Source organism: Salvelinus alpinus, chromosome 14, assembly GCF_045679555.1.
Source record: "Salvelinus alpinus chromosome 14, SLU_Salpinus.1, whole genome shotgun sequence".
In the NCBI taxonomy this organism is placed as follows: Eukaryota; Metazoa; Chordata; class Actinopteri; order Salmoniformes; family Salmonidae; genus Salvelinus; species Salvelinus alpinus.
The window spans coordinates 45,040,976-45,064,332 of record NC_092099.1 but is presented as its reverse complement, the minus strand read 5'-3'; the positions used below and the strand labels follow the sequence as shown (position 1 = coordinate 45,064,332).

General features: G+C 48.3%; 1 protein-coding gene across 2 annotated transcripts in view; it reads right to left on the bottom strand.

Annotated features, from left to right (window-relative positions):
* LOC139538948 (trafficking protein particle complex subunit 10-like) overlaps nt 1-23,357 on the bottom strand; it is a 32,327-nt gene that overhangs the window by 4,479 nt on the left and 4,491 nt on the right. For both annotated transcript variants that reach the window (XM_071341538.1, XM_071341537.1), the window contains exons 3-18: nt 23,091-23,226; nt 21,015-21,214; nt 20,246-20,441; nt 19,051-19,162; nt 15,654-15,901; nt 9,038-9,184; nt 8,349-8,463; nt 8,036-8,112; nt 7,592-7,683; nt 7,302-7,442; nt 6,810-6,922; nt 5,880-6,409; nt 5,204-5,345; nt 2,958-3,116; nt 2,243-2,472; nt 448-548 (exon numbers count right to left, since the gene is read on the bottom strand). In XM_071341538.1, coding sequence (XP_071197639.1) covers nt 448-548; nt 2,243-2,472; nt 2,958-3,116; nt 5,204-5,345; nt 5,880-6,409; nt 6,810-6,922; nt 7,302-7,442; nt 7,592-7,683; nt 8,036-8,112; nt 8,349-8,463; nt 9,038-9,184; nt 15,654-15,901; nt 19,051-19,162; nt 20,246-20,441; nt 21,015-21,214; nt 23,091-23,226 — 2,739 coding nt within the window. The remainder of the gene's footprint in view (nt 1-447; nt 549-2,242; nt 2,473-2,957; nt 3,117-5,203; nt 5,346-5,879; nt 6,410-6,809; nt 6,923-7,301; nt 7,443-7,591; nt 7,684-8,035; nt 8,113-8,348; nt 8,464-9,037; nt 9,185-15,653; nt 15,902-19,050; nt 19,163-20,245; nt 20,442-21,014; nt 21,215-23,090; nt 23,227-23,357) is intronic.

Here is a 23,357-nt window from a genome sequence, read left to right as displayed (position 1 = left end):
AGTGAGGGTTTACCTGTTCCCTGCTGATAGTAGTGAGGGTTTACCTGTTCCCTGCTGATAGAAGTGAGAGTTTACCTGTTCCCTGCTGATAGAAGTGAGGGTTTACCTGTTCCCTGCTGATAGTAGTGAGGGTTTACCTGTTCCCTGCTGATAGTAGTGAGAGTTTACCTGTTTCCTGCTGATAGTAGTGAGGGTTTACCTGTTCCCTGCTGACAGTAGTGAGGGTTTACCTGTTCCCTGCTGATAGTAGTGAGAGTTTACCTGTTCCCTGCTGATAGAAGTGAGGGTTTACCTGTTCCCTGCTGATAGTAGTGAGGGTTTACCTGTTCCCTGCTGATAGTAGTGAGGGTTTACCTGTTCCCTGCTGATAGAAGTGAGAGTTTACCTGTTCCCTGCTGATAGAAGTGAGGGTTTACCTGTTCCCTGCTGATAGTAGTGAGGGTTTACCTGTTCCCTGCTGACAGTAGTGAGTGCTTGGCCTTAAAGGGGATGTAGAAGGTGAGGGATATTGGAGTGGAGTAGATGGACCAGGGACAGTCTATAGACATCTGTGCACAGAGAACAGACAGAGACAATGACAGAATATGTTACTTGTCTCCATTCAAAATAAGCCATCCAATTCTTTATAAATTAAGAAAAATAATATTTGACTTGACAATGTACAGTCGTGGCCAAAAGTTGAGAATGACGCAAATATTAATTTCACAAAGTCTGCTGCTTCAGTTTGTATGATGGCAATTTGCATATACTCCAGAATGTTATGAAGAGTGATCAGGTGAATTACAATTAATTGCAAAGTCCCTCTTTGCCATGCAAATGAACTGAATCCCCAAAAACATTTCCACTGCATTTCAGCTCTGCCACAAAAGGACCAGCTGACATCATGTCAGTGATTCTCTCGTTAACACAGGTGTGAGTGTTGATGAGTACAAGGCTGGAGAGCACTCTGTCATGCTGATTGAGTTTGAATAACAGACTGGAAGCTTCAAAAGGAGGGTGGTGCTTGGAATCATTGTTCTTCCTCTGTTAACCATGGTTTACCTGCAAGGAAACACGTGCTGTCATCATTGCTTTGCACAAAAAGGGCTTCACAGGCAAGGATATTGCTGCCAGTAAGATTGCACCTAAATCAACCACTTATCGGATCATCAAGAACTTCAAGGAGAGCGGTTCAATTGTTGTGAAGAAGGTGTCAGGGCGCCCAAGAAAGTCCAGCAAGCGCCAGGACCATCTCCTAAAGTTGATTCAGCTGCAGCATCGGGGCACTACCAGTACAGAGCTTGCTCAGGAATGGCAGCAGGCAGGTGTGAGTACATCTGAACGCACAGTGAGGCGAAGTCTTTTGGAGAATGGCCTGGTGTCAAGAAGGGCAGCAAAGAAGCCACTTCTCTCCAAGAAAAATATCAGGGACAGAAAAAAGCTTGTCCGGAGAAGACAAGGTGAGCGCTACCATCAGTCCTGTGTCATGCCAACAGTAAAGCATCCTGAGACCATTCATGTGTGGGGTTGCTTCTCAGCCAAGGGAGTGGGCTCACTCACAATTTTGCCTAAGAACACAGCCATGAATAAAGAATGGTACCAACACATCCTCCGAGAGCAACTTCTCCCAACCATCCAGGAACAGTTTGGTGACGAACAATGCCTTTTCCAGCATGATGGAGCACCTTGCCATAAGGCAAAAGAGATAACTAAGTGGCTCGGGAAACAAAACATTGATATTTTGGGTCCATGGCCAGGAAACTCCCCAGAACTTAATCCCATTGAGAACTTGTGGTCAAACCTCAAGAGGCGGGTGGACAAACAAAAACCCACAAATTCTGCCAAACTCCAAGCATTGATTATGCAAGAATGGGCTGCCATCAGTCAGGATGTGGCCAAGAAATGTTAATTGACCTCATGCCAGGGCGGATTGCAGAGGTCTTGAAAAAGAAGGGTCAACACTGCAAATATTGACTCTTTGCATCAACTTCATGTAATTGTCAATAAAAGCCTTTGACACGTATGAAATGCTTGTAATTATACTTCAGTATTCCATAGTAACATCTGACAAAAATATCTAAAGACACTGAAGCAGCAGACTATGTGGAAATTATTTGTGTCATTCTCAAAACTTTTGGCCACGACTGTAGACGAAATGCATAACAAAGCCTGAAAGTCATTGAAAATCACTACCTACGTTATTTATCCTGCATTGCTATTAACAAGATCATGTATTGTGTAAACATATCTCTGTCCTCAGTACCCTCTGGTTGATGGCGGTCATGTGGTTATCGGGGAGGTTGTAGCTCCGGGGCCGGTGGCGTATCTCTCCGTTTGTGAGTCTCTGGTTCTCGGGCCGGACTGGGTCAGAAGGGATGACACACAGTACCTCCAGCTGAAACTCCAGGGTGTGATAGGGAGGGGTGGGAGGTAGAGAGATACAGGTCACTTTGTCAGACGACTGGATGAACAGAACACTCTCATCCACACGCTCTGCAGAGGAGACGAGAGGACAGAGGAAGAGAGAGAGAAAAAAAATGAGATACTCAGTGAGGGATGAGGAAGGATGATTGGTGCGGAACTAAGTTGAGAAGGAAGACACGGACGAGCAGAAAACTACAGCTAGGATCAGGATACAACTTAGGGTGTGTTCACATGTCCGGATCCTGGAGCATTTAGTGTGCTCATCCGAGCCATAAAGCATGTGTGAAACGCAAACGAACCCTGGCTGAAACGAGTGCCAGGTATTGTGACGCGGCAGCGCAATTCGCGTGTAACTTTTCGTTCATTGTAAACAAACTAGCTTGCTAATAACATCATGTAGAATTATGCGTCTTGCAAATCACATCCTGAAACTGTTATTTTCAGGCCTTATGAAAGCAAAACTTATTTTTTGTTGTTGTAGAAATGCTCCAGGATACCGAACCAGGGAACCGAATTTCATATGTGAAAATTTCTCACGATTCCTCTGTTCTGACCTGCAGTGCTGTTGAGGGTGGTAGCAGGGCAGGAGGAGGAGGTGAGGATGGGCATGCTATCTATGTTAGTGAGCTGCAGGGCGTCTCCCTTCTTCACAGTGTAGTGACCTGTCTGCAACCTGACCTTTGCCCTCTGGGGGAGGCCTGCCAGCAGCTGGTCTGAGACAGAGACAGTGTGTGTTTTTGAAAATGGTCATTTCAAACATTGTATTTAACATTTTTAATACATGACAGTCACCAAAAACAATATAAATATTTTTTTAAACACTAAATGCATTACACAAAACAGCAATGAAATTGTCCTATATCAAAATCATAGGACAAAGGGTAAAAGCACACTTAAGACAAGGAAAACACAGTATGGACAGTGGTGGAAAAAGTACCCAAAAGCCAAACTGTAGTAAAAGTAAAGATACCCTAATAGAAAATGACTCAAGTAAAAGTACCCCAGTAAAATACTACTTGAGTAAAAGTCTAAAAGTATTTGGTTTTAAATATACTTAAGTTTCAAAAGTAAATGTAATTTCAAAAATATACTTCTGAATCAAAAGAAAAAGTTAAAGTATAAAGCATAAATCATTTCAAAGTCCTTATACAGTTGATTTTGGAAGTTTACATACATCTTAGCCAAATACATTTAAATTCAGTTTTTTTTATTACAATTCCTGACATTTAATCCTAGTAAAAATTCTCTGTCTTAGGTCAGTTAGGATCACCACTTTATTTTAAGAATGTGAAATGTCAGAATAATAGTAGAGAATTATTTATTTCATCACATTCCCAGTGGGTCAGAAGTTTACATACACTCAATTCGTATATGGTAGCATTGCCTTTAAATTGTTTAACTTGGGTCAAATGTTTCGGGTAGCCTTCAACATGCTTCCCACAATGAATTTTGGCCCATTCCTCCTGACAGAGCTGGTGTAACGGAGTCAGGTTTGTAGGCCTCCTTGCTCGCAAACAATTTCAGTTCTGCCCACAAATTTTCTTGAGGATTGAGGTCAAGGCTTTGTGATGGCCACTCCAATACCTTGACTTCGTTGTCCTTAAGCCATTATGCCACAACTTTGGATGTATGCTTGGGGTCATTGTCCATTTGGAAGACCCATTTGCGACCAAGCTTTAACTTCCTGACTGATGTCTTTAGATGTTGCTTCAATATATCTACATAATCTTCCTTCTTCAGGATGCCATCTATTTTGTGAAGTGCACCAGTCCCTCCTGCAGCAAAGCACCCCCACAACATGATGCTGCCACCCCTGTGCTTCACGGTTGGGATGGTGTTCTTCGGCTTGCAAGCCTCCCCCTTTTTCCTCCAAACATAACGATGGTCATTAAGGCCAAACAGTTCTATTGGCACCATGGTATAGCCGGAGGACAGACAGCTTCTGTCCTCCTCTGGGTACATTGACTTCAATACAAAACCTAGGAGGCTCATGGTTCTCACCCCCTTCCATAGACCTATACAGTAATTATGACGACTTGCAGAGGACGTCCCCCAACCTATCAGAGCTCTTGCAGCATGAACTCACATGTTGTCCATCCAATCAAAGGATCAGAGAATGAATCTAGTACTGAAAGCATAAGCACTGCAGTGCATAAAATGTGGTGAGTAGTTGACTCAAAGAGGGAGAGGGTACTTTTTTTCTCAGTTTACCTTTCACTTACTGCTCATTTAAGCCTACTCAACATCCTGACTCAAACAGAGAGGAATGCTATATATGTTGGCTAGCAAGCTAGGCTATCCAACACTGTAACTCTTCCAAGTCAAGGTAAGCTTTCGGTTTTATAAATTTTTTGCCACCGGGGTCCGCAGATTCTGTTGCAAAATGTTTCTTAAAGGGATACTTCTGGATTTTGTCAATGAGGCCCTGTATCTACGTCCCCAGAGTCAGATGAACTCGTGGATACCATTTTTATGTCTCCGTGTCCAGTAAGAAGGAAGTTAGAGGTGTGTGCTAGTACAGGTGTTATTATATCAGTAACTTCAACTGTGTGTATCATAGACAAAATTTGAGTCTTTCAATTAGTAGTTGTTTAATCTGTTTTAACAAACCTATTTTTATTTTTGTACTTGTATCTAGTTTTTTTGTGGTTTGTTTTTCATATAAGCTCTTGGATTCCAACCATACCTGTATACCGTTTTATTACATTTCGTTTTTATCTGTATTGTTGTCTATCACTTGTTTTCTTTGGTGCAAATAACTCAAACTAAATGTGTCAGAGAGAGAGAGAGAGAGAGAGACCTGTGAGGGGCTCCACAGTGAGCTGGGGCTCCTGAGAATAGACCTCATAGTGGACCAGAGGAGAGATGTGAGGGAGGATAAACTGGACCTGGCCCACTGTGGCACACAGCTGACGCAACGTATAGGTACCCAGCTCCTGACTCTACACCGGGGGAGAGAGAGGGAGGGAGAGAGAGAGAGAGAGAGAGGGAGAGAGCGAAAGGGGGAGGGAGAAAGAGGGAGAGAAAGGGGGAGGGAGAGAGGGAGAGAAAGAGGGAGAGAGAGAGAGAGAGAGAGGGGGAGGGAGAAAGAGGGAGAGAAAGAGGGAGAGAGAGAGAGGGGGAGAGAAAGAGGGAGGGAGAGAAAGAGGGAGGAAGAGAAAGAGGGAGGGAGGGAGGGAGGGAGGGAGGGAGAGAGAGAGAGAGGGGGAGGGAGTAAGAGGGAGGGAGCGAGAGAGAGAGGGGGAGGGATAAAGAGGGAGGGAGGGAGTGAGAGAGAGAGGGGGAGGGAGAAAGAGGGAGGGAGCAAGAGAGAGAGAGGGAGCGAGAGAGGGAGAAAGAGAGGGGGAGAGAGAGAGAAAGAGAGATAAGAGTCAATGGACAATCTACAATCTCATGTGATAATGACGTCCTATATTTGCAGTAACAGCCCTGTCCTGTGGAAGAGGACAATCACAGCATTATAATAAGGGTCTTACTGGTACACTGAAGACAATGCTGTTGTTGCCCAGCAGCAGAGTGACATCACCGCTCATTAGCATATTTGCCCCGTCATCCATGACAACAGGAACTGGGCTGACAAGGTTGGGCGTGTCCGGTGACGGGCTGCTGTCATGACGACGCATGACCAGGTGTGTGTTCTTACACACCATGCCGGTGGAGTTGAGGCTACGAGGGTCCGAGGGACTGCGGTCCTGGATCTCTTCCAGCTCCGGAGAAGGACCAGCAGCGGAGGGGGGCATCGCTGAGGAGTTACCCAGGGGGAAAACCACCGTCCCTGGGTATAGCCGTCTCTCTGGCCCCCTGGTCTTCCCGTTAGTCTCTCCCTGCTCCAGATTTAAGTGAACACTGGCAGCCAGTTGCTCCAGAGGCACGGCCACAGGCATCAAGCTGCGCAGACACAACTCTACCTGCAGGGCGGTGCCAGAGTGCACCGTGGCTGTTGCCGGGCGGAACTGCAGCTGCTTGAGCTGGGCGAAAGAACTCATACCGAGCGTCACCTTCTGGGCTGTAGAGGGATAAGAGGTGAAGGGAGAGAGAGAGACAGGGGCACGGTGAAATATAATAACGTGTCAATGGATGGATCTACATCAGGGATCCAACACTAACCTAGCACACCTGACACGTTCAGCAGGACGCAACGTTCTGGAACTTTCCGTTATAAATATGTTACGTAGAACAAACACGCCTCTCTGACATGTAGAATAAGGAATCACGTCGGCTCGAAATCAACGGCATTTCTAATCCGCAAACATTCGAAAACGTTTGGCAATCGAACGAGGCCCAGGTTAGTTACGACTGGGGTTGGAGCGAAAACCTACAGGACAGGAGAGTAGCTCTCCAGGAACAGGGGGTAGACCTAAACCATGTTGACTGACTAAAATAATCTGCTATGACTGGCTGCTTACCCTTGCTGTCTGTTGATTGGTTGGCGAAAGTCAGGATCTCCTGACAGAAGTGAATCCTTTCCTCATTGGTCAGATTGGCATCACCTGCCAACAAGGCACTTGTCTGCAGGTAGCTAAGGGTGGGTTGTCAAGGAAATAAGCAGGCAATGGGCAATGAGAACAAGAGCTACAATATGCAAAATAAATTGGTCCTTCAGACTAGCTTATAGTAAACATCCTTTGCTATTTGTTGTAGTTTTCTTCTTATTTGTTTTTATTCAAAATTGTGTGTTATGACTGCTGCAAAATGAATTGCCTCTCTGAGGACATCAAAGTTCTCTGAATCTGAATATAGAAATGGCAACAATACATAATGGCAACAATTGACATCTTTGGCATTACACTTTTCTACTCATTTACATCCAGTGAAGGTTCCTGCCTTCCAGGGAGTTTTTCCGCTGTGCTCCTGCCTCTGCCTTACTGGCTCTTTGGGGTTTCATTGATTGGGGATACTTCTCTGTCTTCCCCTGCAGTTTCTGGCACTCGGCCATCTGCTTCCTGGTGTGAGTGACAAGTAGGCTCCACCCCTCTGACACGTATGACCTCAGAGCATTCTGTAAGAAGCTCTCCGCCTGCTCAGGATCACCCTTCCTCCTTATCACGCGCACACGCGCACGCGCACACGCACACGCACACACACACACACACACACAATGAAGTTACTAGATGTCCTGTACTTGACAGAAGACGGTAGAAAGACATTTCCAGGCGGAAGTGGAATGATGACCATCACGGTCTCTTACATGTAGAACTCAGCCAGGCTCTTCCCAACGAGCCCCGCTGACCTCATCCTGCCGATGGCCCTGTACATCTCCACAGCAGCATGGGACAACTCCTGATGGACAGATAGAGGATGGAGGGAGGGAGGGAGGAAAGGAGGAAAGGAGGGAGAGAGGAAAGCAGGGAAGAAAGGAGGGAAGATGGAGGAAAGGTGGGAGCGAGGAAAGAAGGAAAGGAGGGAGAGAGGAATGGAGGGAAAGAGGAAAGGAGGGAAGAAAGGAGGGATGGAGCGAGGAAATTAGGAAAGGAGGGAGGGAGGCAGGGAGGGAGTAGAGAGGGAAGGAAGGAGGGAGGGAGGCACAGGGGGATAAATTGATGCCGTTTAGTTTAATGAATCAAGCCAACATACTTTTTATCTGACAGCTTGTCACCACATACAAACCAACATGATTCATATCTGAACTTACAAGATAATGTCTCTCAAATGCCTCCACAGAAGACAGGGCCTCCTTCAGTTTTTTATAAGGGCTCTGCAAGCTGTGGACTGAAAGAGGTAGGAGAAAAGAGGACTAGGACAAGTGAGGAATTGATCCCACTGGAGGAGTGCTCTGTACGTTGCTGTAGCATTTGGCTCAGAACCTATATCTCATCCCGTCTGCTTCGTCAACGCCAATCTACTGAGAGCCCATATCGAGCTAATGTTGTTTCCCATTCAAATGTTTTACGGTTTTATTCCTGCCTATAATTTGTATACTCCCCAATGACACCGCACCCTCTCACCAGTCTCAGCCTTCTCATCCCCCAGTCCAGCCAGCAGGTCCACAGTTCGGTTCAACTCCAGAGACAGCGGACCCTTCTCTGACACCAGACCACACATATAGCCCAGAGACTTCAGCTGGGAGAGGGAGGGAGGGAGGGAGGGAGGGAGGGAGAGAGGGAGAGAGGGAGGGAGGGAGGGAGGGAGGGAGGGAGGGAGGGAGGGAGGGAGGGAGGGAAGAGTTGGGTTTGAAAGAAGTTAAGAAAATAAACAATATGAACTTTAAAAAATATATATTTTACCTTTATTTAACTAGGCAAGTCAGTTAAGAACAAATTCTTATTTTCAATGACAGCCTGCCGGGGAACAGTGGGTTAACTGCCTTGTTCATGGGCAGAACGACAGATTTTCACCTTGTCAGCTCGGGGATTCAATCCAGCAACCTTTCAGTTACTGGCCCAATGCTCTAACCGCTAGGCTACCTGCCGCCCCGCTAGGCTACCTGCCTTGGTTCAAGGTGAGTAGTTATGAGGTACATTTATATTAGTTAGAATATAATAATGTTGTGCGACCTTCAACCAATCAAATAAAATGTATTTTATAAAGCCCTTTCTACATCAGCAGATGTCACAACGTGCTTTACAGATACCCAGCCTAAACCTCCAAAGAGCAAGCAATGCAGAGGCAGAAGCACAGTGGCTAGGAAGCCTACCTTGTCAGTAGCATAGGCCCACAGGCCCACAGTGTGGGAGACATTAGCCTCTAGCTGGGCCTGGTCACAGCAGCCTTCTATACGGTGCAGCACCTCCAGGCAGCTGAGGAAGACCCAGCAGTCTAACGCACCCTCCAGCATAGACACCTACACAACAACAACAGTTTAGCTAACAGCACACTGCAAAAATCTTGTAATTAAACAGAGACAAAAACATCGGTGAAAAAGAGAGGAGAGAGAGAGACAGAGAGAGACAGCAAAGGAGCGAGAGAGAGAGACAGTCAGCGAAGGAGCGAGAGAGAGAGACAGAGAAGGACCGAGAGAGAGAGAGAGACAGAGAGACAGTGAAGGAGCGAGAGAGACAGAGAGACAGTGAAGGGGCGAGAGAGAGAGAGAGACAGTGAAGGAGCGAGAGAGACAGAAAAGGAGAGAGAGATAGACAGAGAGACAGCGAAGGAGAGAGAGAGACAGAGACAGAGAGACAGCGAAGGAGCGAGAGAGAGAGACAGAGAGACAGCGAAGGACAGAGAGAGAGAGAGAGACAGAGAAGGAGCGAGAGAGACAGAGAGACAGTGAAGGAGCGAGAGAGAGAGAGACAGAGAGAGAGTGAAGGAGAAAAAGAAAAGTGAAAAAAGCAACTGTTCCCCCCCCACCACCCAGTAACCCTTCCCCCATCACCACCCAGTAACCCTTCCCCCATCACCACCCAGTAACCCTTCCCCATCACCACCCAGTAACCCTTCCCCCATCACCACCCAGTAACCCTTCCCCCATCACCACTCAGTAACCCTTCCCCATCACCACCCAGTAACCCTTCCCCATCACCACCCAGTAACCCTTCCCCCATCACCACCCAGTAACCCTTCCCCCATCACCACCCAGTAACCCTTCCCCCATCACCACCCAGTAACCCTTCCCCCATCACCACCCAGTAACCCTTCCCCCATCACCACCCAGTAACCCTTCCCCCATCACCACCCAGTAACCCTTCCCCCATCACCACCCAGTAACCCTTCCCCCATCACCACCCAGTAACCCTTCCCCCATCACCACCCAGTAACCCTTCCCCCATCACCACCCAGTAACCCTTCCCCCATCACCACCCAGTAACCCTTCCCCCATCAGCACCCAGTAACCCTTCCCCCATCAGCACCCAGTAACCCTTCCCCCATCAGCACCCAGTAACCCTTCCCCATCACCACCCAGTAACCCTTCCCCATCACCACCCAGTAACCCTTCCCCCATCACCACCCAGTAACCCTTCCCCCATCACCACCCAGTAACCCTTCCCCCATCACCACCCAGTAATCCTTCCCCCATCACCACCCAGTAACCCTTCCCCCATCACCACCCAGTAACCCTTCCCCCATCACCACCCAGTAACCCTTCCCCCATCACCACCCAGTAACCCTTCCCCCATCACCACCCAGTAACCCTTCCCCCATCACAACCCAGTAACCGTATCCCATCACCACCCAGTAACCCTTCCCCCATCACCACCCAGTAACCCTTCCCCCATCACCACCCAGTAATCCTTCCCCCATCACCACCCAGTAACCCTTCCCCCATCACAACCCAGTAACCTTCCCCATCACCATCCAGTAACCCTTACCCCATCACCACCCAGTAACCCTTCCCCCATCACAACCCAGTAACCTTCCCCATCACCACCCAGTAACCCTTCCCCCGTCACCACCCAGTAACCCTTCCCCATCACCACCCAGTAACCGTACCTCATCACCACCCAGTAACCCTTCCCCCATCACCACCCAGCAACCGTACCCCATCACCACCCAGTAACCGTACCCCATCACCACCCAGTAACCCTTCCCCCATCACCACCCAGTAACCCTCCCCCCATCACCACCCAGTAACCCTTCCCCCGTCACCACCCAGTAACCGTACCCCATCACCACCCAGTAACCCTTCCCCCATCACCACCCAGTAACCCTTCCCCCATCACCACCCAGTAACCCTTCCCCCATCACCACTCAGTAACCCTTCCCCCATCACCACCCAGTAACCCTTCCCCCATCACCACCCAGTAACCGTACCCCATCACCACCCATCACCACCCAGTAACCCTTCCCCCATCACCACCCAGTAACCCTCCCCCCATCACCACCCAGTAACCCTTCCCCCGTCACCACCCAGTAACCGTACCCCATCACCACCCAGTAACCCTTCCCCCATCACCACCCAGTAACCGTACCCCATCACCACCCAGTAACCCTTCCCCCATCACCACCCAGTAACCCTTCGCCCATCACCACCCAGTAACCGTACCCCATCACCACCCAGTAACCCTTCCCCCATCACCACCCAGTAACCGTCCCCCATCACCACCCAATAACCCTTCCCCCATCACCACCCAGTAACCCTTCCCCCATCACCACCCAGTAACCCTTCCCCCATCACCACCCAGTAACCCTTCCCCCATCACCACCCAGTAACCCTTCCCCAATCACCACCCAGTAACCCTTCCCCCATCACCACCCAGTAACCCTTCCCCCATCACCACCCAGTAACCCTTCCCCCATCAGCACCCAGTAACCCTTCCCCCATCAGCACCCAGTAACCCTTCCCCCATCAGCACCCAGTAACCCTTCCCCCATCACCACCCAGTAACCCTTCCCCCATCACCACCCAGTAACCCTTCCCCCATCACCACCCAGTAACCCTTCCCCCATCACCACCCAGTAACCCTTCCCCATCACCACCCAGTAACCCTTCCCCCATCACCACCCAGTAACCCTTCCCCCATCACCACCCAGTAACCGTACCTCATCACCACCCAGTAACCGTACCTCATCACCACCCAGTAACCTTCCCCCATCACCACCCAGTAACCCTTCCCCCATCACCACCCAGTAACCCTTCCCCCATCACCACCCAATAACCCTTCCCCCATCACCACCCAGTAACCCTTCCCCCATCACCACCACCCAGTAACCGTACCCCACCACCACCCATTAACCCTTCCCCCATCACCACCCAGTAACCCTTCCCCCATCACCACCCAGTAACCCTTCCCCCATCACCACCCAGAAACCCTTCCCCATCACTACCCAGTAACCCTTCCCCATCACCACCCAGTAACCCTTCCCCCATCACCACCCAGTAACCCTTCCCCCATCACCACCCAGTAACCCGTCCCCCATCACCACCCAGTAACCCGTCCCCCATCACCACCCAGTAACCGTCCCCCATCACCACCCATTAACCGTATCCCACCACCACCCAGTAACCCTTCCCCCATCACCACCCAGTAACCCTTCCCCCATCACCACCCAGTAACCCTTCCCCCATCACCACCCAGTAACCCTTCCCCCATCACCACCCAGTAACCCTTCCCCATCACCACCCATTAACCGTATCCCATCACCACCCAGTAACCCTTCCCCATCACCACTCAGTAACCCTTCCCCCATCACCACCCAGTAACCCTTCCCCCATCACCACCCAGTAACCCTTCCCCATCACCACTCAGTAACCCTTCCCCCATCACCACCCAGTAACCCTTCCCCATCACCACTCAGTAACCCTTCCCCCATCACCACCCAGTAACCCTTCCCCCATCACCACCCAGTAACCCTTCCCCATCACCACCCAGTAACCCTTCCCCCATCACCACCCAGTAACCCTTCCCCCATCACCACCCAGTAACCCTTCCCCATCACCACTCAGTAACCCTTCCCCCATCACCACCCAGTAACCCTTCCCCCATCACCACCCAGTAACCCTTCCCCATCACCACTCAGTAACCCTTCCCCCATCACCACCCAGTAACCCTTCCCCCATCACCACCCAGTAACCCTTCCCCATCACCACTCAGTAACCCTTCCCCCATCACCACCCAGTAACCCGTCCCCCATCACCACCCATTAACCGTATCCCACCACCACCCAGTAACCCTTCCCCCATCACCACCCAGTAACCCTTCCCCCATCACCACCCAGTAACCCTTCCCCCATCACCACCCAGTAACCCTTCCCCGTTCACCACTCAGTAACCCTTCCCCATCACCACCCAGTAACCCTTCCCCCATCACCACCCAGTAACCCTTTCCCCATCACAACCCAGTAACCGTATCCCATCACCACCCAGTAACCCTTCCCCCATCACCACCCAGTAACCCTTCCCCCATCACCACCCAGTAACCCTTCCCCCATCACCACCCAGTAACCCTTCCCCCATCACAACCCAGTAACCTTCCCCATCACCACCCAGTAACCCTTCCCCCATCACCACCCAGCAACCGTACCCCATCACCACCCAGTAACCATTCCCCCATCACCACCCAGTAACCCTTCCCCCATCACCACCCAGTAACCCTTCCCCCATCACCACCCAGTAACCCTTCCCCCATCACCACCCAGTAACCAAACCCCATCACCACCCAGTAACCCTTCCCCCATCACCACCCAGTAACCCTTCCCCCATCACCACCCAGTAACCCTTCCCCCATCACCACCCAGTAACCGTACCCCATCACCACCCAGTAACCCTTCCCCCATCACCACCCAGTAACCCTCCCCCCGTCACCACCCAGTAACCCTTCCCCCGTCACCACCCAGTAACCGTACCCCATCACCACCCAGTAACCCTTCCCCCATCACCACCCAGTAACCCTTCCCCCATCACCACCCAGTAACCCTTCCCCCATCACCACTCAGTAACCCTTCCCCCATCACCACCCAGTAACCCTTCCCCCATCACCACCCAGTAACCGTACCCCATCACCACCCAGTAACCCTTCCCCATCACCACCCATCACCACCCAGTAACCCTTCCCCCGTCACCACCCAGTAACCGTATCCCATCACCACCCAGTAACCCTTCCCCCATCACCACCCAGTAACCCTTCCCCCATCACCACCCAGTAACCCTTCCCCCATCACCACCCAGTAACCCTTCCCCCATCACAACCCAGTAACCTTCCCCATCACCACCCAGTAACCCTTCCCCCGTCACCACCCAGTAACCCTTCCCCATCACCACCCAGTAACCATACCTCATCACCACCCAGTAACCCTTCCCCCATCACCACCCAGCAACCGTACCCCATCACCACCCAGTAACCATTCCCCCATCACCACCCAGTAACCCTTCCCCCATCACCACCCAGTAACCCTTCCCCCATCACCACCCAGTAACCCTTCCCCCATCACCACCCAGTAACCAAACCCCATCACCACCCAGTAACCCTTCCCCCATCACCACCCAGTAACCCTTCCCCCATCACCACCCAGTAACCCTTCCCCCATCACCACCCAGTAACCGTACCCCCATCACCACCCAGTAACCCTTCCCCCATCACCACCCAGTAACCCTCCCCCCGTCACCACCCAGTAACCCTTCCCCCGTCACCACCCAGTAACCGTACCCCATCACCACCCAGTAACCCTTCCCCCATCACCACCCAGTAACCCTTCCCCCATCACCACCCAGTAACCCTTCCCCCATCACCACTCAGTAACCCTTCCCCCATCACCACCCAGTAACCCTTCCCCCATCACCACCCAGTAACCGTACCCCATCACCACCCAGTAACCCTTCCCCATCACCACCCATCACCACCCAGTAACCCTTCCCCCGTCACCACCCAGTAACCGTACCCCATCACCACCCAGTAACCCTTCCCCCATCACCACCCAGTAACCGTACCCCAATACCACCCAGTAACCCTTCCCCCACCACCACCCAGTAACCCTTCCCCCTTCCCCCATCACCACCCAGTAACCCTTCCCCCATCACCACCCAGTAACCCTTCGCCCATCACCACCCAGTAACCCTTCCCCCATCACCACCCAGTAACCGTACCCCATCACCACCCAGTAACCCTTCCCCCATCACCACCCAGTAACCCTTCCCCCATCACCACCCAGTAACCCTTCCCCCATCACCACCCAGTAACCCTTCCCCCATCACCACCCAGTAACCCTTCCCCCATCACCACCCAGTAACCCTTCCCCCATCACCACCCAATAACCCTTCCCCCATCACCACCCAGTAACCCTTCCCCCATCACCACCCAGTAACCCTTCCCCCATCACCACCCAGTAACCCTTCCCCCATCACCACCCAGTAACCCTTCCCCCATCACCACCCAGTAACCCTTCCCCCATCACCACCCAGTAACCCTTCCCCCATCACCACCCAGTAACCCTTCCCCCATCACCACCCAGTAACCCTTCCCCCATCACCACCCAATAACCCTTCCCCCATCACCACCCAGTAACCCTTCCCCCATCACCACCCAGTAACCCTTCCCCCATCACCACCCAGTAACCCTTCCCCCATCACCACCCAGTAACCCTTCCCCCATCACCACCCAGTAACCCTTCCCCATCACCACCCAGTAACCGTACCCCATCACCACCCAGTAACCCTTCCCCCATCACCACCCAGTAACCCTTCCCCATCACCACCCAGTAACCCTTCCCCCATCACCACCCAGTAACCCTTCCCCATCACCACCCAGTATCCCTTCCCCCATCACCACCCAGTAACCGTACCCCATCACCACCCAGTAACCCTTCCCCCATCACCACCCAGTAACCCTTCCCCCATCACCACCCAGTAACCGTACCCCATCACCACCCAGTAATCGTACCTCCAGCAGGCATAGCTCCTGGACACAGTTATGCAGCAGCTCCAGGGCTCTTTGTGTCACCTCCCAGGGCCTCTGGAGGAAGATGAGCAGGGTACACTGACGACAGAACAGGTAGCTGCGTAGCTCCAGCAGGCTAGCCTGCCCGCTCTGGATCCCATCTCTCTTCTCCATGTCTATGGGGCGCCGCAGGAGCAAGCCAGTCCATCTCTTCACCGGGGAGCAGAAGGAACCCAGCCACTTGGCCGAGTCTACACACGGACACAGAGATGAGCAGAAAGACACAACTAGATGCTGATTTTAATGTATTGAGTCGCTGAATTATAAAGCTTGAGTTATTTGGGGGTATTTTTTTTGGGGGGGGTATTTTATTAGGATCCCCATTAGCTGTTTTTGGTATTTTATTAGGATCCACATTAGCTGTTTTTGGTATTTTATTAGGATCCACATTAGCTGTTTTTGGTATTTTATTAGGATCCACATTAGCTGTGTTTTGTATTTTATTAGGATCCCCATTAGCTGGTTTTTGTATTTTATTAGGATCCACATTAGCTGTTTTTTGTATTTTATTAGGATCCACATTAGCTGTTGAGAAAGCAGCAGCTACTCCTCCTGGGTTCTACACAAAACATGAAGCATGACATAATACAGAACATTAATAGACAGGAACAGCTCAAGGACAGAACTACATCAATATTTTAAAAAAGGCACACATAGTTTGTGTTGATATGTAGACTATCTAGGTCAGATAGGGGAGAGGCATTGTGCTGTGAGGTGTTGCTTGATCTATTTTTTGAAACCAGGTTTGCTGTTTATTTGAGCAATATGAGATGGAACAGAGTTCCATGCAACAATGGCTCTATATAATACTGTACACTTTCTTGAATTTGTTCTGGATTTGGGGACTGTGAAAAGACCCCTGGTGGCATGTCTGGTGGGATAAGTGTGTGTGTGTCAGAGCTGTGTGTAAGTTGACTATGCAAACAATTTGGGATTTTCAACACATGAATGTTTCTTATAAAAGGAAGAAGTGATGGAGTCAGTCTCTCCTCAACTCTCAGCCAAGAGAGACTGGCTGCATAGTATTTATAATCAGCCCTCTGATTACAATGAAGAGCAAGACGTGCCGCTCTGTGAGAGGCAGTTTGTGGCACTTATTTATTTATTTATTATTACCCCTTTTTCTCCCCATTTTCATGTTGGCCAATTGGTAGTTACAGTCTTGTCTCATCGTTGCATCTCCCGTATGGACTCGGGAGAGGCGAAGGTCAAGAGCCGTGCGTCCTCCGAAACACGACCAGGCCGAGCCGCACTGCTTCTTGACACAATGCCCGCTTAACCCGGAAGCCAGCCGCACCAATGTGTCGGAGGAAACGCCTGGAGACCGTGTCAGCGTGCATACGCCCGGCCCGCCACAGGAGTCGCTAGAGCGCGATGGGACAAGGACATCCCTGCCGACCAAACCCTCCCCTAACCCAGACGACGCTGAGCCAATTGTGGGTCTCCCGGTCGCGGCCAGCTGCGACAGAGCCTGGACTCGAACCAGGATCTCTAGTGGCACAGCTTTAGACCACTGCGCCACACGGGAGGTGGCTATATATTTATGTGGTCCTTTAGCTCAATTGGTAGAGCATTGTGTTTGCAAAGCCAGGATTGTGGGTTCGATTCCCGGGACCACCCGTCCGTAAAACGTATGCACGCATGACTGTAAATTGATTTGGATTAAAGTGTCTGCTGACTGAAAGACTGAAAATACAAAAACAAAATTGTTTTTATATCAATTACATAATTTACATATTAAGCTTTTTCATAATATTATACAGTACATTCGGAAAGTATTTAGACCCCTTGACTTTACCACATTTTGTAACGTTACAGCCTTATTCTAAAATGGATTTAAAACATTTTATCCTCATCAATCTACACACATTACCTAATAATGACAAAGCAAAAACAGGTTTTTAATTATTTTTGCTACATCCCCAAAGCATGATGCTGCCACCACCATGCTTCACCGTAGGGATGGTGCCAGGTTTCCTCCAGACGTGACGCTTGGCATTCAGGCCAGAGAATCTCGTTTCTCATGGTCGGAGAGTCTTTAGTTACATTTTGGCAAACTCCAAGCGGGCTGTCATGTGCCTTTTACTGAGGAGTGGCTTCCGTCTGGCCACTCTACCATAAAGGCCTGATTGGTGGAGTACTGCAGAGATGGTTGTCCTTCTGGAAGGTTATCACATCTCCACAGAGGAACTCTAAAGCTCTGTCAGTGACCATCGGGTACTTGGTCACCTCCCTGACCAAGGTCCTTCTCCCCCGATTGCTCAGTTTGGCCGGGCGGCCAGCTCTAGGAAGAGTCTTGGTGGTACCAACCTTCTTCCATTTAAGAATGATGGAGGCCACTGTGTTCTTGTGGACCAAAAACGCTGCATTTTCTGGTACCCTTCCCAGATTTGTAACTCAACACAATCCTGTCTCGGAGCTCTACGGACAATTCCTTCGACCTCATGGCTTGGTTTTTGCTATGACATGCATAGTCATCTGTGTGACCTTATATAGACAGGTGTGTGCCTTTCCAAATCATGACCAATCAATTGAATTTACCACAGCTGGACTCCAATCAAGTTGTAGAAACATCTCAAGGATGATCAATGGAAACAGGATACACCTGAGCTCAATTTCAAGTCTCAGAGCAAAGGGTCTGAATACTGGTGTAAATGTGATATCTGTTATTTGTTTTTATTAAATTAGAAAAAATGTCTAAAATCCTGATTTTGCTTTGTCATGATGGGGTATTGTGTGTAGACTGATGAGGGAAAAAACAATTTAATCAATTTTAGAATAAGGCTGTAACCTAACAAAATGTGGAAAAAGTCGAGGGGTCTGAATACTTTCCAAAGACACTTATTAGATTACTTATACCTGAGCCCTATACCTGAGCCCGAGGACCTGAGCCCTAGGACCATGCCTCAGGACTACCTGGCATGATGACTCCTTGTTGTCCCCAGTCCACCTGGCCGTGCTGCTGCTCCAGTGTCAACTGTTCTGCCTGAGGCTATGGAACCCTGACCTGTTCACTGTGATTACTATTATTTGACCCTGCTGGTCATTTATGAACATTTGAACATCTTGGCCATGTTTTGTTATAATCTCCACCCGGCACAGCCAGAAGAGGACTGGCCACCCCTCATAGCGTGTTTCCTCTCTAGGTTTCTTCCTAGGTTTTGGCATTTCTAGGGAGTTTTTCCTAGCCACCGTGCTTCTACACCTGCATCGCTTGCTGTTTGGGGTTTTAGGCTGGGTTTCTGTACAGCACTTTGAGATATCAGCTGATGTAAGAAGGGCTATATAAAATACATTTGATATGATTCTAAAGCGTGAGAGGGAGTGGCTATACATGTACCTCCAGCCCCGAAGTTGAGAACATACTGAGTGAAGAGCGCGTCCAGCTCGTCGTACTGGACCAGGGCATCCTCACACTGCTGTAGCATCTCAAACACAAAGGCCAACTCCTCCTGCACACAACAAAACACAGGTACACACATCACATCACACGTGATCAAACCTACATCTCAAACACAAAGGCCAACTCCTCCTGCACACAACAAAACACAGATACACACAACACATCACACGTGATCAAACCTACAGTTCAGAAACTGATTAGTACACACACACACACACACACACACACACACACACACACACACACACACACACTTGTTCAAAAGTTGAGGGTCAGCATCCCGGAGTCGCCTCTTCACTGTTGACGTTGAGACTGGTGTTTTGCGGGTACTATTTACTGAAGATGCCAGTTGAGGACTTGTGAGGCGTCTGTTTCTCAAACTAGACACTCTAATGTATGTGTCCTCTTGCTCAGTTGTGCACCGGGGTCTCCCACTCTTTCTATTCTGGTTAGAGCCAGTTTGCGCTGTTCTGTGAAGGGAGTATTACACAGCGTTGGACCAGATCTTCAGTTTGTTGGTAATTTCTCACATGGAATAGCCTTCATTTCTCAGAACAAGAATAGACTGGTGAGTTTCAGAAGAAAGTTATTTGTTTCTGGACATTTTGAGCCTGTAATCGAACTCACAAATGCTAATGCTCCAGATACTCAACTAGTCTAAGGCCAGTTTTATTGCTTCTTTAATCAGAACAACAGTTTTTAGCTGTGCTAACATAATTGCAAAAGGGTTTTCTAATAATCAATTAGCCTTTTAAAATTATAAACTTGGATTAGCTAACACAACGTGCCATTGGAACACAGGAGTGATGGTTGCTGATAATGGGCCTCTGTACACCTATGTAGATATTCAATTAAAAATCAGTTGTTTCCAGCTACAATAGTAATTTATAACATTAACAATGTCTACACTGTATTTCTGATCAATTTTATGTTATTTTAATGGACCATTTTTTTTGCTTTTCTTTCAAAAACAAGAACATTTCTAAGTGACTCCAAACTTTTGAATGGTAGTGTATATATATATATATAAATAAATAAACACACACACACCCTCTTCTCCCTGTATAAAACCACAGATTCACCTGAGACATGCTCTCACCTGAGACACACAGACTGGCAGGTACAGACCTACCTGTACCATGAAGTAGTCACAGAAGCTCCAGCCAGGCTGATTGCATTTCTCCCGGAGGGTGCGCATGTCCTCCTCGAAGCGTCCCAGGTTCTGAGTGAAGGACATCAGCAGTAGAGTCCTCAGCTTCAGCAGGAAGGCACTCCACGACTCCTGAGACCTGGACGAATCCTTTAGAGGGTCTGACAGAACCACACAACTAGGTGAGAAAGAGAGAGAGAGAAGGAGAGAAGGAGAGAGAGGAGAGAAAAAGAGAGAGAGAAGGAGAGAGAGAGGAGAGAGAGAAGGAGAGAGAGAGAGGAGAGAGAGGGAGGAGAGAGAGAGAGAAAGAGAGAGAGAGAGAGGAGAGAAAAAGAGAGAAAGAAGGAGAGAGAGAGAGGAGAGAGAAAGAGAGAGAGTAGAGAAAAAGAGAGAGAGAAGGAGAGAGAGAGGAGAGAGAAAGAGAGAGAGAGGAGAGAGAAAGAGAGAGAAAAAGAGAGAGAAAAAGAGAGAGAGAAGGAGAGAGAGAGGAGAGAGAGAGAATGAGAGAGAGAAGGAGAGAGAAGGAGAGAGAAGGAGAGAGAAGGAGAGAGAGAGAATGAGAGAGAGAAGGAGAGAGAAAGAGAGAGAGAGAAGGAGAGAGAGAGAAGGAGAGAGAGGGGAGACATTTGTATCTGATCTGTCAGAACAATTCTTTCTTCTGGCTATTTGTGTTTCTCATTTCCAGCGTCCATTTTGTTTGTATCTTGTGTTGTAAAGTGTGTCCATTTTGTTTGTATCTTGTGTGTCTCACCGGTCATTCTGCTTGTTACAGAAGTCGTTGCGGATCTTGTCCACTAAGGAGGAGCGAGGCAGGATGTTGGTCTTGTTCTTCTTCTTGGCGTCGCTGGTCTCCACGACAACGATGACCCAGTCAGCTGACCCGTGGAGCCGCAGGTTGCCCTGCCACCTCATCATGTTGTCCCTGACTGACGCCTTGTACACCTCTATGTCCTAGAGGGTTTATTGACAGTTCATTATTCATTCATAAAGTTGTTTCGAAATAATTTCTAATCTGTTAGAACTCATTGGTTAGTCCTTTCTGAACCCATAATAATAATAATAATAATAACAATAACAGCAATAATAATAATATTAACAATAATATTAACAATAATAATAATAAATAATAACAATAATACCAGCCATAACAACAACAATAATAATAATAAACAATAACAACAGCAATAATAATAATAAACAATAATACCAGCAATAACAATAACCGTAATAACAACAATAATAATAATATTAACAATAATCACAATAATAACCACATCAATATTAACAATAATTATAATAACAACAACAACCACAACAATAACAACATTAATAATAACAATAATAACACTAATAATACTAATAATAACAATAATAATAATACAAGTAATAATAACAATATCAGTCATAGTAATAATAATAATAACAACAATATCTGCATAACAGCAATAACAATCATAGTAATATTTATAATAATAACAATAACAACAATAATAACAATAATATTAATAATTATAATAATAACAACAGTAATAACAACAACAATAATAATAATAATAATAATAACAATGAGGTATGTTTTGTGTGTTCACTGTTCAGACAATCATAAAGTAACTCTCTCACATTACGAGTAAAAACAAAACAAAACGCTATGTATCTCCAGTCCCTTTTCAGGGCATCAAATGCCAGGAAATAGTAGTGGTGCAAACCTCTATAGGAGTCATTACTATCAAATGCCCTGGATGAATGACATTTACTCTTTAATGAGTCCAACAGCCTTGATATACTAAAGTGCTTCTAAAACAAAAAAGGCTCTCTGCAATAGCTATCCGTTAGGGCACTGTTTCCCATGTCGGTCACGAGTCGCTGACTGGACTGTACTTCCTTAAAACAAGTGAACCGCCCTTTTAGTACATCAACATGCTGTTTCCTCAGCACTTTTCCACTGATCTCCCTGAACAAACTGAGGGGCCAGCCAGGTTACACTCATTAGGAGGGAGGAAGGAAGGAAGGAAGGAAGGAAGGAAGGAAGGAAGGAAGGAAGGAAGGAAGGAAGGAAGGAAGAAGGGAAGGAAGGAAGGAAGGAAGGAAGGAAGGAAGGAAGGAAGGAAGGAAGGAAGGAAGGAAGGAAGGAAGGAAGGAAGGAAGGAAGGAAGGAATAGTAGAGGAATCCTCCTGAGACTAAATGCAAACTATATTTGAACCAGCTGGAATACACAACATGTAATGTGTTGTGTCTGTCTGTCAGCCATCCATCTGCTGCCTGCACTGAGAATAACACTGATAATCCACTCTGGATCAAATCCTCTAGCTAGGCTGTTACATCCCACCGGTTATTTAATGGAGGGTAGAGTAGAATTCATGTGTGTGTGTGTGTGTGTGTGTGTGTGTGTGTGTGTGTGTGTGTGTGTGTGTGTGTGTGTGTGTGTGTGTGTGTGTGTGTGTGTGTGTGTGTGTGTGTTACACGTGTTCAAATCCCCACAAGAATAATAAACAAACTAAAATTTGACCAACTGGGGAACTTTTGTTAGTCCCCACGAGGTCAAATACTATTTCTAGGGGGTTTAGGGTTAATGTTAGAGTTAGGGTTAGAATTAAATTAAGGGTTAGCAGCTGGGGTTAATTTTAGGGTTAGGTTTTGGGGTTAGGGTTAAAGGGTTAGGGAAAATAGGATTTTGAATGAGACTGAATTGTGTGTCCCCACAAGGTTAGCGGTACAAGAATGTGTGTGTGTGTGTGTGTGTGTGTGTGTGTGTGTGTGTGTGTGTGTGTGTGTGTGTGTGTGTGTGTGTGTGTGTGTTTACAGTAAAACGGGCACAGCACCACGTACACAGCAGTCTGTCCAGTAGATATGGAGGAAGGGGAAAGTGAGGAGGGCTTTGTTTCCCTCTTTAGGGAGGAGTTCCTCTTTGAACTGGACAAAGTTGGCCTCTAAATGGATCATCCTTGGTGCTCGTCCATACGACCTGAGATCAACGAAAAAAATATTATGATATAGACGTTCTATAAAGGAGTTTATATATTATAATGCTTATACACCGAGATGCTCTTATCTAGCATAGACCAGAAAGCCAACATTTAGTCGACAAAGTCATTC